Source organism: Syngnathus scovelli, chromosome 2, assembly GCF_024217435.2.
Source record: "Syngnathus scovelli strain Florida chromosome 2, RoL_Ssco_1.2, whole genome shotgun sequence".
NCBI classification, from domain to species: domain Eukaryota; kingdom Metazoa; phylum Chordata; class Actinopteri; order Syngnathiformes; family Syngnathidae; genus Syngnathus; species Syngnathus scovelli.
In genome coordinates, this window is record NC_090848.1 from 9,868,404 (window position 1) to 9,882,389 (window position 13,986).

At 42.6% G+C, this 13,986-nt stretch overlaps 1 protein-coding gene across 1 annotated transcript; it reads right to left on the reverse strand.

Annotated features, from left to right (window-relative positions):
- Positions 1-345: 345 nt before the first annotated feature.
- On the reverse strand, positions 346-13,742 carry slc6a17 (solute carrier family 6 member 17). Its single transcript, XM_049754336.2, has 12 exons — positions 13,432-13,742; positions 8,900-9,294; positions 8,577-8,734; positions 7,374-7,500; positions 7,127-7,308; positions 6,405-6,515; positions 5,984-6,225; positions 5,672-5,864; positions 5,378-5,570; positions 5,144-5,303; positions 4,538-4,700; positions 346-4,294 (listed from the first exon to the last, which is right to left on the reverse strand). The coding sequence occupies exons 2-12, from the start codon at positions 9,198-9,200 to the stop codon at positions 3,932-3,934; spliced, it is 2,193 nt and encodes a 730-aa protein (XP_049610293.1). The 5' UTR covers positions 9,201-9,294; positions 13,432-13,742; the 3' UTR covers positions 346-3,931.
- Between the last annotated feature and the right edge of the window lie 244 nt (positions 13,743-13,986).

Consider the following 13,986-nt stretch of genomic DNA (forward strand, 5'->3'; position numbering starts at 1 on the left):
GTGAATGTCAAGGGGTTCCCTGTACTGACTTACGGTTGTCCGACAAGCTTTACAGATACTAAGGCCTATACAAACATTGCGACCACGAGCCTGTAGCTAGCTTTGTTAGCGTAGTGCCACAGATAGTCGCCATGAGGCCTCACTTTAGATGCCTAACATTAGCATTGTTAAAAAGCTGACAAACAGCAATGGGTTATTTTAAAATAAGTTCATTGTTCACTTTAGAATTACTGGATGGATGGATGGATGGATGGATGGATGGATGGATGGATGGATGGATGGATTTTTTGAGGGATTACATTGGCAATGTTAGCTTTAGCTAAAGACTCAATTAACTTTGGAAAAAACAAACGTGCTGGGCCGGGATTGGCCAATTTGCCTTTCGGGAGTGTGGCTTAGCGAAAGCTTAATTCAAGCTATACATAGGCTATGGCTCAAAACGCGATATATCTACGTATATATTAATCACAATTAACACAACAGACAAGACCAACAGACCCAAGAGTTGGAACTGTACGAATAAGCATCGACAAAAGTATTGAGACAGGTCCATACTCAACCAATCAGTCATTCAAGGGTTGGCACTTTGTGCCACGCTATAAATGGCCAAAAGTGGAAATTGTGCAGAATCATGGTAAAATAGTCATACATGGTGGATAAAAGAAGTTTGAAGAGCAAACAGGTCAATAACAAGGTTTTCATATATCTATTGTGATTTTTTTTTTCCAGCAATACAAAAGTCAAAATATGATTATTTACTTTTTTAATCTGACACCAAGAAATGACTCAGTTGAAAACAATGCGAGTGAAAATGGACGGTGAAAAGCATATCTTCGCTTTCAGATGGAACACATGAAGTCGACTACAATAACGTGTCAAACACACTGGTCGTCGATACAAAATGTCAAAATATTCTAATCAAATTCAATTCATTGTAGTTTTGATCAGAGCAACTTTTTTTATTTTTGTAGTTTCCAATGCCAATTATATTGGAAAGAGCATATAATAGGCAAATTATTGGGCCGAGCAAACCAGTGATTGTATTTTAGTGCTTTCAGTGTGCTTTGAGCCTTGTCCCTCCGGCCAAGACAACATGATCTATACGTTTCTTATAGTAATTCATTCTGACTGTCTGACGGGCTGGCTGGTCGGCCGATTAGTCGGTCATATTTTTAGCTCACCGGCTGCTGCAGCTCATCGCTCTGGCAGCAAGACGCAGCTGCTGCTTTGTGCTCACGCAAATGTGCTTTTGCTGAAATGTACCTGGGCTCGAGCCATAAAGAAGACAAGATGACATCATAAATCCTTGCACTGATGATTCTCAAAGTTTGCTTAGTGGTGCTTTGCAAAATCAAAGCCTAATTTCAGTTCAGTTGTATTTCACTTTTAAGTGCAATACATTTGTATCCGTTTGTGTTCAAACGTTGACTTACGTAAAATTTGATGTGCAATTTCATGTGCGATACAATTTAATTGTAAAAAACATTTTTGGGGCATTCGACTTGGCAGCAAGACCAAAATTGAAACATTTGGGCTGTGTGCTATTACTTTCCTGAACAGTGCAACATTTATGCATTTTCCATTTCTACTGTGCAAGGTGGCTGTTATCACGAGGCGACTAACTATAGAATCATTATGAGATATAAGTTGAATAAAACAGGCAAGTGCGAGGAGACGTTGATATTGTTAGAGACGTAGACGGAAACCAATAATGAATATAAGCATTATCATCATCAATAAAGTACGAGAGCATAAACGAACACCTGATCACTCTCCAACTTTGGACACTCAGAAAGGACCACAGGAAGGCAACTTTGCTAACCAGCAGAGACATCTAGTGGTTGCAACTGTGTATTCTAAAAGCAAGCAGAACATGCATCAGTGTTCAAAACTCCAAAACGTAAGATCTAAGGTTTTCTCATGAAATTTAAAAATGGTCCTGCAATGCACTTTAAATTTTACTGATGAACGTTTGCATGAGCATGTCCAGCTATTTAATCTTTCCATACGTTTATCAAAACTTGGGTTATCTTTGCGAGTTGAGCGTAATCTATGGTTTACCCATTTGAAAGAAATCCGATTGACATCGAAGCACAATTGATTCGCGCTGCCTTAACTCACTGAATCTGTCAACGCTTAACCACTCTCGTCTGGTCTGGACTACTGCACTGAAGTCCTGTACAAGGTTCCTAGTAAGAGCTTGCACAGAACGTCATCACCCTCAGCCTCACGCAAATTCATAGGGTTCCCCCTAAAAGGCCAGGGACTGTTCAAAATCCTCCTAATTACAGTTCCTTTCAAATCACAGGTTCAAGTGGTGATCAAGTCGCTTCTTGTAGCGGGCTACAAGACTGCAAATGTGGACATTAAGGTTCTAGAGGTTCTACAGGTTTAGATGGTGGACAGGAAGTCCTAGTGGTGATCACGAAAATTCTGAATGTGACTTGAAGAAGGTTTTAGAGGTACTAAAAGTCTGGATGTTCTACAGAAGGTTCAAGGTTAGATGCTGGTTGTCCCCTACAAGGTTCTGAAAGTGGCTATTAATGTTCTACACGTTCTACAAGACTACTGAAGGTTGTGATGAAGGTTCTGGTTCAATGCTTCAACTAAACAGTAAAGCATCTCATGAGCAAAGAGGTGCACAGGCGACAGCAGCACACTCCTGATGTTCATGGTGTCTAAGGCGCGTTGCCAAAGCGGCACCCTGGGCGACACCATTTCTATTTTTACACACCGAGGGTTCACCAGGGTCTCTCTCACACAAAAGACAAAAGTCACACCTCTACTTCCCCCACCGAGGCAATCAAACACAATCCCCCGCGCTTCATTAAACAGGTAGGGAGGGGGAAAAAGCCGCGAGAAAAGTGAGACTATGTTTTAAAAAAGGACATGTTATGGACAATTGAATTTGGAAGGTTTTTTATGCAAATATTTGTGTGTTGCGAGTACCTGCCTTCAATCTATTTTCATCCCATAACTTATACCCTTAAAATTGATAGGTTAAAATTTGAACTGATTGGGACTTTGGGTTGGTTTGAAAGAAAAAAAAACTGATTCTGATATTTGTTTTCAAATCTCAGAATGATCTCACCTCATCTGACTGCTTTGAGCTGATCCTTGCCTACCCTCTCGGTTGGTGCTGGAAAGTCTGGAATGACCTCCCTTTTTATGTTTTTAAATTATGTTGTGTTCAATTGTCTTAGGTTTTATGCTTTTTTTTTTTTTAATCTATCTCATTGTTGTAGCTGTGGTTGTCTTTAAAGCGGGTCTATAAAATTGAGTTGAGATTCAAATGATCCAAAGCTTACATTCATTTTGATACAAGAGACCAAAATTTGAAAATAAAAAAAAAGTAAACTAAATCACTCAAAGTTCAAGTGTCGGATGTCTGTTTTGTGCTATGCTGTGATTGGCCAGTCTGTGTTTCTGGCAGTGTGGCTCAGTGAAAGATCACATATTGATTGGGCTCTTCTCCATATTAACCCATTTCGGGCTCCTCCACACAATCCCCAAAACTCACTCAGCAGCTTTGCTAGGAAAGAAATTGCCCCCACCCTCCAAAACACAAAATTGGGTGGACCTGTCAATCATAACATGATGCAGCAAAAAGTCTCAAGAACTCATACCTGGAATTGAACAGGAAGGTGGCCATTTTGGTTTGAAGCCACCTTTTTGAGCTAATTCCAAGGCTTACTTTAACAAACTTCTCTGTTTTCAAAAGCCCTGATGGAAGCAAATATTAGTGACACAAAATTGTGAGCATTTTTGGCCCAAGCCATCTAATGAGGCTGTGGTCAAAGTCTGATAATCATTTGGGGGATTGGCCATGACAAAGTGGGTTCAGAGCTAATGAGCACTGGACATACCTGGACCTGATGCACCCGATGAGTAAAGGTGTGATGAAAACCAAAAACAAAATGAGCTTGACCCATTATAGCTCAGATTCAGGTGAGCCGATGTTCTGGTAGCCCGTCTTGGTGCCGGTTCCGTAGTTGGTGTTGGTCATCTCTTGTGTTCCGCCAGGCCCCAGGTAGGGGCGTTGGGATGGCACAGGGGAGGGCGCCTGGCGAGGGTTCTTGCTGAGGATGAAGCGCTGCTCGTCCTGCTCCTCCAGGTTGGACATGTCCTTCATCATGCCTTTGCGGTAGGACACGGACAGCTTGTTGGAACCATCAGACAGCAGGTTGAAACGACGGGCTATAAAGACCACGGGCAAGGGCAACATGGCCACCACGATGAGGGAGTAGGCCATGGCTGAAGCCCAGGGAGGGTAGTTGTGGAAACGCTCAGAGCCCTGGACAGAGAAAATAGATGTAGTGCTGAGATACCACATCACATCTTTCAAGGTAAAGCACTTAAAATTTTACATTTTACATTCATTCTTGTGAAAAGATTGCTCCTACTTTTGAACTTTTCCACTACAAACGCGATCACAGGATGAATTAAGTTCGAAAGTAGAGGTTTCACTGCACTTATATTTGTGTGGGCAATTGTTTTAGAATCAAAGGGATGCTTTGTTTAAAATTCAAACGCATACCTCTGACTCCACCCAGGCGTTGTAGCCCGCAGGGCTGACAACCATCTCGATGACGGTAGCCGTGATGAGCAGCACCAGAATGGCCGGTGACACGTACCTCCACATGTAGTAATAGAAAGAGTATGGCCGGAAGCCCAGCATGTCCTCCAGGTCCTGCATGAACCTACAAGGAGAAGCAGTCCATGGCAAAGTTGTTGACAAAGTGAGCTAGCTGATGATGGCAAGGGTTAGACACAGCACCAAAGTTTCTGCTGGGAAGTTGGACACCGAGAATAATTGAATTAATAAATCTGATTCATATTGTTTAATTTGAATTATTTGCTTTGAAAATCATACAATTTGAATTTCAATTTATTAGGAACTGAAGAGCAATAAACTTGATCCTGAATTTAAAATTATGAAACGTGCTTTTTTTTCTCTAAAATTAAAATTAAATTGATCCTAATTGAAAATTCAATTTGTGTTCACATTCAGTTCTTCTCAATACAAATTTAGCTCCCTTGACAAACATCGATGTTCTTTTGGAAGAGCAATCGATTTTAGTACACAGATCTCCAATCGGCACCAAACCGGTCGGCTTTTATTTCAGTTTTAGCTATCGGGCACCTTTTGGTTCCATATATCCAGGCCACAGAGATGTTCTCCAGGATCACCACCACCGTGAGCGGCAAGCCCGCCGAGTAGTCGTCAAACATGGTGACAAAGTAGTTCCCTGAGCGCTGCACAAACAGCAGACCCAACAGGAAGGCAATGATACAGCAAACCACTGAGGGACACAAACATGCTGTCAGAATTTTCACCCACTTCAAGTTGTTGAAGGCATACGAAGAAAAAGCTCACCGCACAAAATCTCTTTGCGTATCTTGAAGGCATCGAGGATGGGCGTGGTGATGCCCGTCATGGTTCCGATCATACTTCCCAGACCCAAATTAATGAGCATGAAGAAGAACATGACCGACCAGAAGGGACTGGCCGGGAAGTGCGTCATAGCTTCTGTGAAAGCGATGAAGGCCAGACCGGTTCCTTGCACCGCCTGCATGGTGAGGATGATGATAGTGATGTCTCACGTGACTCCGATGAATACTCGAAAAAATGCATGAATGGGATGTCACCTTTCAAGAAAGCGTCGCTCACCTTGTTGAGCTCGTCCTCCAGCACACACGAGTCGAGGCCCAGCTGGGCAAAGTTTTCGTCCTTGACCGTCTTAATGACTCCATACATTTCCGCATAGTCTTGCGTGGTCAGGTGTGAGAAGTTGATGTGAGGAGGGATGAGCTCTTTGCTCAACACGCTGGTGTTGAGGTACACCAAGATCTTCTCTGCATTCCTGCACATTGACATGAGTTACAAATTCAACCAGTTTCTAAACATATGCATGTGTCAAAATAAAAGCTCAACTTAACAAAATTGCCCATTAAGAGCGGCAGGGACGAGCGACATACTCACTCTACGACACATTTCTCATTCATGATGTTCGCCTTGAAGCCCAGGACAGCAAACACCACCAGCGTGGCCAGGATGGATGTGACAAAGTTGATGACGGAAACAAGCGCGGCGTCAAAGTGGCAGTTGTTGTCTCGCTTGTTGTAGCTGGAGAAGGCGATGACGCCGCCAAAGCCGAGGCCCAGTGCGAAGAATACCTGCGTGGCCGCCTCTCGCCACACCTGCGGTTCCAGCATCTTCTCCAGCTGACAATCACACGCCATATTTGTCACCTCTTTACTGCCCTGGTACGCCCTGGACTTTTCAGATTCGCCCCTAAAAGGAGCCAATTTTCCAAGGGCAAGAATTGCGCTGACCGGTTTTAAAATTTGGACCTGTTGACTGGCTTTTCATCACTTTTATTGGTTTACGGTTGGCGCCTCACCTTTGGTGTGAACATGTGTGCGATTCCATCCACTGCGCCCTTTAGCAGCAAACCTCTCACCAGGAAGCAGAAGAGCACCACATAAGGGAAGAGAGAGCTGAAGTACATCACCTGAAGGAGACATGGAGGTCATATTGCTCAGTGTTGCCATGGATACATGAGTCAGCAAGCAAATGCACGCAGATACACAGTTCTCATGAATCTGGGGTTGGGAATGCAAATGGACCACTTAATCCGCCCCAACAACTATTTACATTGCCATGTTATGCATTTTTTTCAATGTTAAATAGAATTGAACTGTATGATTGTGAAAAAATGTCACTGTAACAGGCAGTGTGAACTGTTATTATTTTTTCAATGTACCACTAGAGGGGGCAACTATTTCATGTTTTTCAGATATCCTGATGTAATTCACTTAAAACAAACAATTTACTACAATTTTTAATCTTATTTTTTCTATAAATTATAAAATTTGAGCATGATATCATTTTATTAAAATTACCATTTTAATCTACATGTTTTTGAAGAATACATTATTTTATTAAACACTTTTCTCACAAAATATAATCAAATGCCTGATAAATAGTAACTTTAGAAAATAGCAGAAAATATTATTTTACTGCTACAATAAAACTATGTTACATATTTTACATGCATATCATTATTTTGCACCTCTAGAACCATCTCTGGAAAAGATCAATAAATAGAGACTTATACCACACCTTCCCAGACGACTGGATGCCTTTAATGACAGCCAAGCACACCAAGATCCAAGCCACAAGAAGGGAAAGAGTCATCTTCCAGTTCAGGCCGCCCGTGTCATCGATACTGCTGGTGATGTTGAGCGTCTGACGGTACCAGAAGTAAGTGGTGGCCGAGCTCTTTTCACACTCTGGCTCCACGACTGCAAGGACCAAACAAGCGTGGCTGTGAGTTGCGTCTACACCTTTTATTTTTTGCTGCACTTACTGGCTTGGGTTCCATTGATGTGGACCGGGCATTCAGCCCAAGGGAGTGGGTACTGGAAGGACTGGAAGAAATAGAAGATGCTCCATCCGATGATCACGTTGTAGTAGAGGCCTACAAAGCCGCAAACCTGCCACGAAACGAGAGAGCAGCCGAGAGAGGGACTTCAGTTCTTTATTCATGGATTAGAATAAAAGAAAACAAGATCAATATGAACAAATACAAACAAATACATATTAACCCAAAGTGATCAGAAATCATTCTCACGTTGGACAAAATTCTGAGATCACTTTTAATATTTTTTCTAAATATCATGCACATCAAAAAACTCTCACATTCACCCAAAAACGTCTTTCACGGTTTGTACAATGATGGTAAAAGACTGAATAGAGGAAATCCAGGCACATTTGTGTGAGTGAAAAGGTGTGTGCAGTTTATTCAGTTAGCCTCACCAAACATGTCGGATTAAATCTCCTGGGGCAGGAGATGCCGAGTCTACGTCAGATTAACTCTGAGTGCCAATGAATTATTGAGCTGTTTGCTCTCAGCAGTCCTGGGTGAGGCGCTATTTATAGCTGCCCGACATCACATTTTGCATGTGAGACAATTTGTGTGCGAGTGTGTGTGTGTGTTTTCTTGGAATGATACACATTAACCAAGTTTTGCTGACTAAATGAACAGACTACTGATCTAAGCATGACTATGTACAAAAGAAGAATGTTAATAGAAGAGAGGAGCAAATTGAAGAATGGAGCTGTGAGGAAGCTACCAGACGTGTTAATGCTGCAGGCTGCAACTTGGTCTTCTCACCAAGGCAACAGACAGCATTCACTAGATCCTCGTGATTGTCCAACAACTGCGAGCCCAGCGCTGAGAGGAAGAGGACAATTATTTCCTCTCTTATTCACTACCCAATGTGGGAAGTTATACTCTAAAAACTCTCAAAACTATGTCTGAATTTCCACCACATCTATTTATGAATCAACTTGTTGACCTCAATATTGATTTTCTCTCCTTGCCTACACCCACTAGAAACATAAAGAGAGATACTCCACAGCTAAAATCGAGAACTGAAGAAGAATTTTGCATTGAAGGTGACATTTCTTCCACAACCAAAAACATCCCAGTTGCCTCTCACATGTTGCTTTGTATTAAGACACGATAATGGTGCCGCTACCATCCATCCAAAGAAGGTCATACCCTTACCATCAGGCTCGAAACCCCGATGCCTCCCAACAGGGGGTAGACGTAGTTCCACACGCCAATGCTGCCACGTCGGATCCTCTGACCCACCGCCAGCTCCAGGAAGAACAGCGGGATGCCGATGAGGATGAGGAGGATGAAGTACGGAATCAGGTAGGCACCTATGAAACAAGGGAGAAGAGTGTATGGCGGTGGACTTTGTTTGACTCCCGAACGAATGGGCGGACGTTATTAATTCAGATGGGAACATTTTGTTTTGAAAGTCAACCAAATGGGAGTGGGACTGTAATACATTCACCAAACCCTCGTTTACTAGGTTCACCTACCTCCACCGTTCTTTTGGCACAGGTATGGAAACCTCCAGACGTTCCCAAGCCCAACTGAGAAGCCCACCTGCGCCAGGATGTACTCCATCTTATTGTTCCAGGCCGGCCTCCCGTCCTCAGCGTCAGGGTCCGGGGAGGGCAGAAGGGCTCTTACTGGGGCAGTGGAGCCCGGACTGAGCCCCATGCTCATCTGACTGCTCTTGTAGTCCATGGGGTGCTCCAGAGATAGCAGGTCGGCCACGGACTCGGTGACCGGCTCGCTGCTGTGCTCCAGCTGGGTTACTCGAGTGTTGTTCGGCATGGCTGAGCACACGTGTGGGAGCTTGAGCCAAGGAGGGTTGAAGCAAAGAAAGAAAGTTGGGAGATGTCTGATTGGGAGATTGGGAGATGTGCGTCTGAAAAAAACAAAATGGTTGGAAAGTCAGGTTGTGTGCTGCCCATCATTTTGCACCAACAAACCCAAAAGGTTTCTCTTAAATATTTTATCGGGAGATTTTGCACACAGCGAAAACCTTGAGGTTTGCAAATTTGTCTCTTCACGGATCGTTTTTTGGAATCTATTCTCCTTTATTTGCACATTTATTTTTTTCAGGATCTGAGAATAAAACATCTTTTGGTAACATATTGTGGCATCCTTATGTTTTTGAGAAGTTTTTTTCATTGTTGCTATTTTTTAATCTTTGTGAGAGTTTTTTTTTTTTTTTTTGCAGTACTTTGTGGGGCCATGGTGTTTTTTGGGACATTTGAATGGAGTTAGGGTTTGGATTAGGGTTAGGGTTAGTTAGTTTCGCCGGGTCTTGACTGTAACTGCCGCTGTTGTGTGTGTTTCAGTAAATTTATTATTTTAACAACATGCGTGGAGTGATTCGCGTCCATGCGTGCGACAACTTAAACATACCTCATGCATGGAAAGTAAATTTTCTTCTCTCCGAAAATTCTCTCCTATTGGAGCATGTGCCTGTATTCCCTAACATTGATTATGGTATGTAAATGGAAAAGGTGAGTTTAATGACTATTTGTAAACAAAACGTATCAATGCCACTTTTACATATTTTGCTTCTTTAAATAGGATGTAAATATCAGTGTTGCCCAGTCATGCAAAGCACAACAGTAGTCCTGCAGCTCAGAACGAAGCAATGCACTAATCCACTTCATTACAGCTGCCAGTTCCCTCTTAGTGGATGTTATTACTCTAAAGTTGAGTCATGTGACAATCATGGGCAGCGGGACAGCTTTTATTTGTGTGATGACCCGTCCAAGGAAACTGTACAGGATGAGACTAAATCTAGGAGCTGTTAAATGTCAAGCAAAAATCAGCACTCTAAAGTCTTTGTTGACTGTACAGTCAAGCAAGCATAAACAGAAGTCAACCAGTCTAATACTAATTTAGTAAAAACAATTTTAAAAACATTTATTTAGCTTTTAATGACCCCCCCCCCCCAAAAATGAACACTAGCTCCTCATTGGTCACACAAGTATGAAATTAATAAACACTATTGTCATGTTCATGTATTTTTGTGAGAAAAGTATCAGACAGTTAGACAGTCGAACATAATACTACGTTTTTTTTAACTCCCTGGCTTTCTTCTCTTAGTACCATTATTCATTTTGAAAAAAAGTGACACAAAAAGCCACAGAAAGCTACAGCAAACCATGAATATCATTTGATGTTGACTGGAATAATATGTAGTGATACGAAGCGGAAATGATGAAACAAAACATTATTGAGCTCGTGCGTCCTCATCGCTGCCACCTAAAAGATGTCATGAAAGGATTTGACTCATCAGAAACACTCAGCATGGCTGCAATGGTTGTGTTCCTTAAACATGACATGAAAACATTGTGAGACAATGAGGCTACTGTGCAAAAGCCTCAGATAAATATCACAGTCACAATGCATAATGCAGCTTGACTGAGGGCGGCTGCTCGCAGACAGACTACTGCAAGAGAACAACGCTCCAAACTAAAGCAGCTCCGTCGAAGCTCCAAGAAGTCAACAGTAACTCAAATAATTTAATTAGAAAAACACGTTGAAGAAAAACAGCTGCCGATATTTTCAATCGCTCTCTTTAACATATAAAAAAAAAAAATACAAAGTGAAAATGATTGCAGCAATACAAGCCAGAGGGCAGTTTCAGTCAATTTCAATCGACAGGATAGAGAATTATTATCAACATAACTCTGGTGCAAACCAAGCAGACGGGAAGCCCACCCGAGTCGCCCCCCCACTGGTATCATGCATTCCTTAAGGACGGCGATAAAACCCTGCAGTCACGACACTAAGCAGCAGTTGTGACCTTATTACAAAACATGGCGTCGCTTTTCTGCTGTCAGAGCTTTTGTGAAATAAATAATAAAATATACTGTACATTACACAATATACGTATCAGTTTGAATGTGCTAACATTTCACCTTAAATCTGAATTAATTCATTTGACTTTACTAAGACGTATAGTTGCTGAGTAATTCATATTTCAAGAGAGGTAAAATTTTGTTTGTGCTTCTTGGGATTCATCAGGCGTAAGAAGTGGAAGGCTTTAGAATGGCAATCTCTAGACTTAAACCGTATTCAGCGTGTATTATGCTTAACAGCGTAACACCTTTCATACTAAATCAAACATTCAAAAAGAGGCTGTGCAGGGAATGTATTGCAAAAAAAAAAAAAATGCATATCCAGTATAGGAAATAATTAGGATAGTGCTTGGTCACTCACTGAGGTACTATATTGAGCACAATACAGACAGATTGATCCGAAAATCAATGAGTGCGTTGTATTGACGTTTGTGTTTTCACTTTCAGCTTTGAATTTGAGGCTTTGTTTAGTCATTTGTTTACTTTTGTATAATTTTTGTCACATGGTCAAAAACATGTGACAACAGCATTCTTGGTTTTGTGTCACACGGTCATAAATTATGAGCTAGCAGCTCTACTACAGATGTAACCTAACATGAAGCATGAAAACAACATAGCAACGGTGTTGTTTAGTCAAACCAAAGCATGACAGCACAGGTTCACGGTTTCTCTCACGGTCCATATCTGTTGGGACTTTCTTTTAATCGGGTTGCTAGGCAATGGCTCATCCTACAAAATGGAGATGCAGCCTCGCTGGCCGCTTGTTTCTCCTCTCGCCATGGCAAACAGACACATCCACTTGAGGGGATGGCTGTAAATCTGGCTGGGGGGAGGGCGGGTTACGTGCCATGGCAGAGGCGGAGGTGATTGTTGTGCTGCTTGTCGGGATGACACTAAAGCCAAGCGGCCAGCAAAGGCAAAGTGACACATTCTCTCGGGTCACATTTTCAGGGATTCTTCTTTGCTGGCAAATGAAGTCAAATGGCCTGTTGCAAATTCACCTTTCTGTCTCATATTTTGTCTAATTCATCTTTAGATCTGAAACTCTGTCTTCAGTATTGAAGACAAAAGAATTGACTTTGCCGTTCCAATACTTTTGGAGGGGACTGATTGTTTGCCATAGTACTACAAATCCCTTGTGTGTTTGAACATGCTTGACTAATAACGATGATTGTGATTCCGATTGTGATTAAAATCAGGTAGCTTGAAAAAAAATGGCGTGCGAGGGCAGCAGAATTAATTATTTACATTTGAATGTATTCATCCATACAGTCTTCGTTAAAGCCAGTGCTACTCAATTATTTTCTAGTAGTAGCATTTGTTTATAAAATTGTACATCTCAGCATAATATTGTTTCCTAATTAACATGTTCCCTGAGGTCACACGCTTTCCCCCAGGCATCCCACCGCAACCCCCCTGGGGGGGGGCCCGCCTTGCTATTTGGGAAGCAATGATTGAAGTTAAACATGGCAGGGCCTTAAGCCCTTTAGCAGGTGGCCATTTTAGGCCACCGTGAGTCATGCTGTAGTAGGATTATTATTCTTGACAATTTTTTATTGCTGACAAACTTAGGCTCCACACTCCAGCCCATTTATCAGTAAAACTGAATGGAAATGGAAATATTTAGTTTGCAAGGGAGTTGGCAGTATGCACCCCCCTACACGTTTTACTTGCACACCTAAAATTTTAGGTTAGATAGTCATTGTGCTCCCATAAAAATGTAACGCAAACATTCAGACGGCTGGAGTATTGACGGAATTTCAATCGCAATTGATTGATTGATTGATTGATTGATTGATTGATTGATTGATTGATTGATTGGAGTTCTAACCTTGGTTGTGGAATAACTGTGGATGCATAGTCGCGCGCGCACACACACGCACACACACACGCAAGCACCCACCCACCCATAATGCAGTGTCCAACCAGACACAACCTCAATCTCAACACGCTATATGACCTCTACTAACGTGTCAAGGTCACATGCATGCGGTGTCTCCATCTTTCCCGGCGAGGAAGGGGGGGGGGGGGGGGGGTGCATTGAAAGAAATCCCTGACTACGTCTCGCGACGCGCGCCAAGTGTGAGGGAAAAAAATGGAAGCGTTCGCTGAAGTGTGCGGGGGTGCGCCACACGACGACGACATGCACATGAAATGGAAGGTAAGGGTGGCGCACGTACCTCGGGTGGATTTTACGGGTGTTACGACGCGACGCATAGGCTCTTCATGGGTGACGGGCGGCGGCGTCCATGTGCAGCATCCCTGCCACGCTTACGGGTGGGCGCGCGACACGCGAAAAGTGCGCGTGGATCGCAAGAACATCGAAGAGGAGGAGCTGCACCGCTTCTTTGCTTTCCACGTGGTTGTGATGGTGCGCAGCGCAAAGCCCCCGGACAGGATGGACGCAGAAGAAGAAAAACATTACTAGAGCAAGTCACGACCATGTATGACGCAGGTTTGAGTCATCCGCCAATGTGCTCACGTCAGCGGACGAGGTGAACAACAAAAAAACAGCCGACTCCCCCCAAAAAACAGGTTGGAAAAAAGCAGAAGACGCACATTGTAATGGCAAGTTGCTGTACAGTACCACGATATTCTTTATTGTATTCATTTTATACAACTTCGGGGGAAAAAATTATTTGATTTTGGTTGTTTGAATAAAATGAACCTGTCTGTTTTGTTACTACCGAGAACATCGCTCCAGAATACAGTTATGTCATTTAGAGCTTATTTGC

Coding starts and splice junctions, on each gene's coding strand:
- slc6a17 (XM_049754336.2), bottom strand. CDS start 9,200: ATGCCGAACAACACTCGAGTAACCCAGCTGGAGCACAGCAGCGAGCCG. Junction 5,865..5,983: donor AATGAGAAATGTGTCGTAGA/GTGAGTATGTCG, acceptor GTCAATGTGCAG/GAATGCAGAGAAGATCTTGG. Junction 4,295..4,537: donor ACGCCTGGGTGGAGTCAGAG/GTATGCGTTTGA, acceptor TTCTCTGTCCAG/GGCTCTGAGCGTTTCCACAA.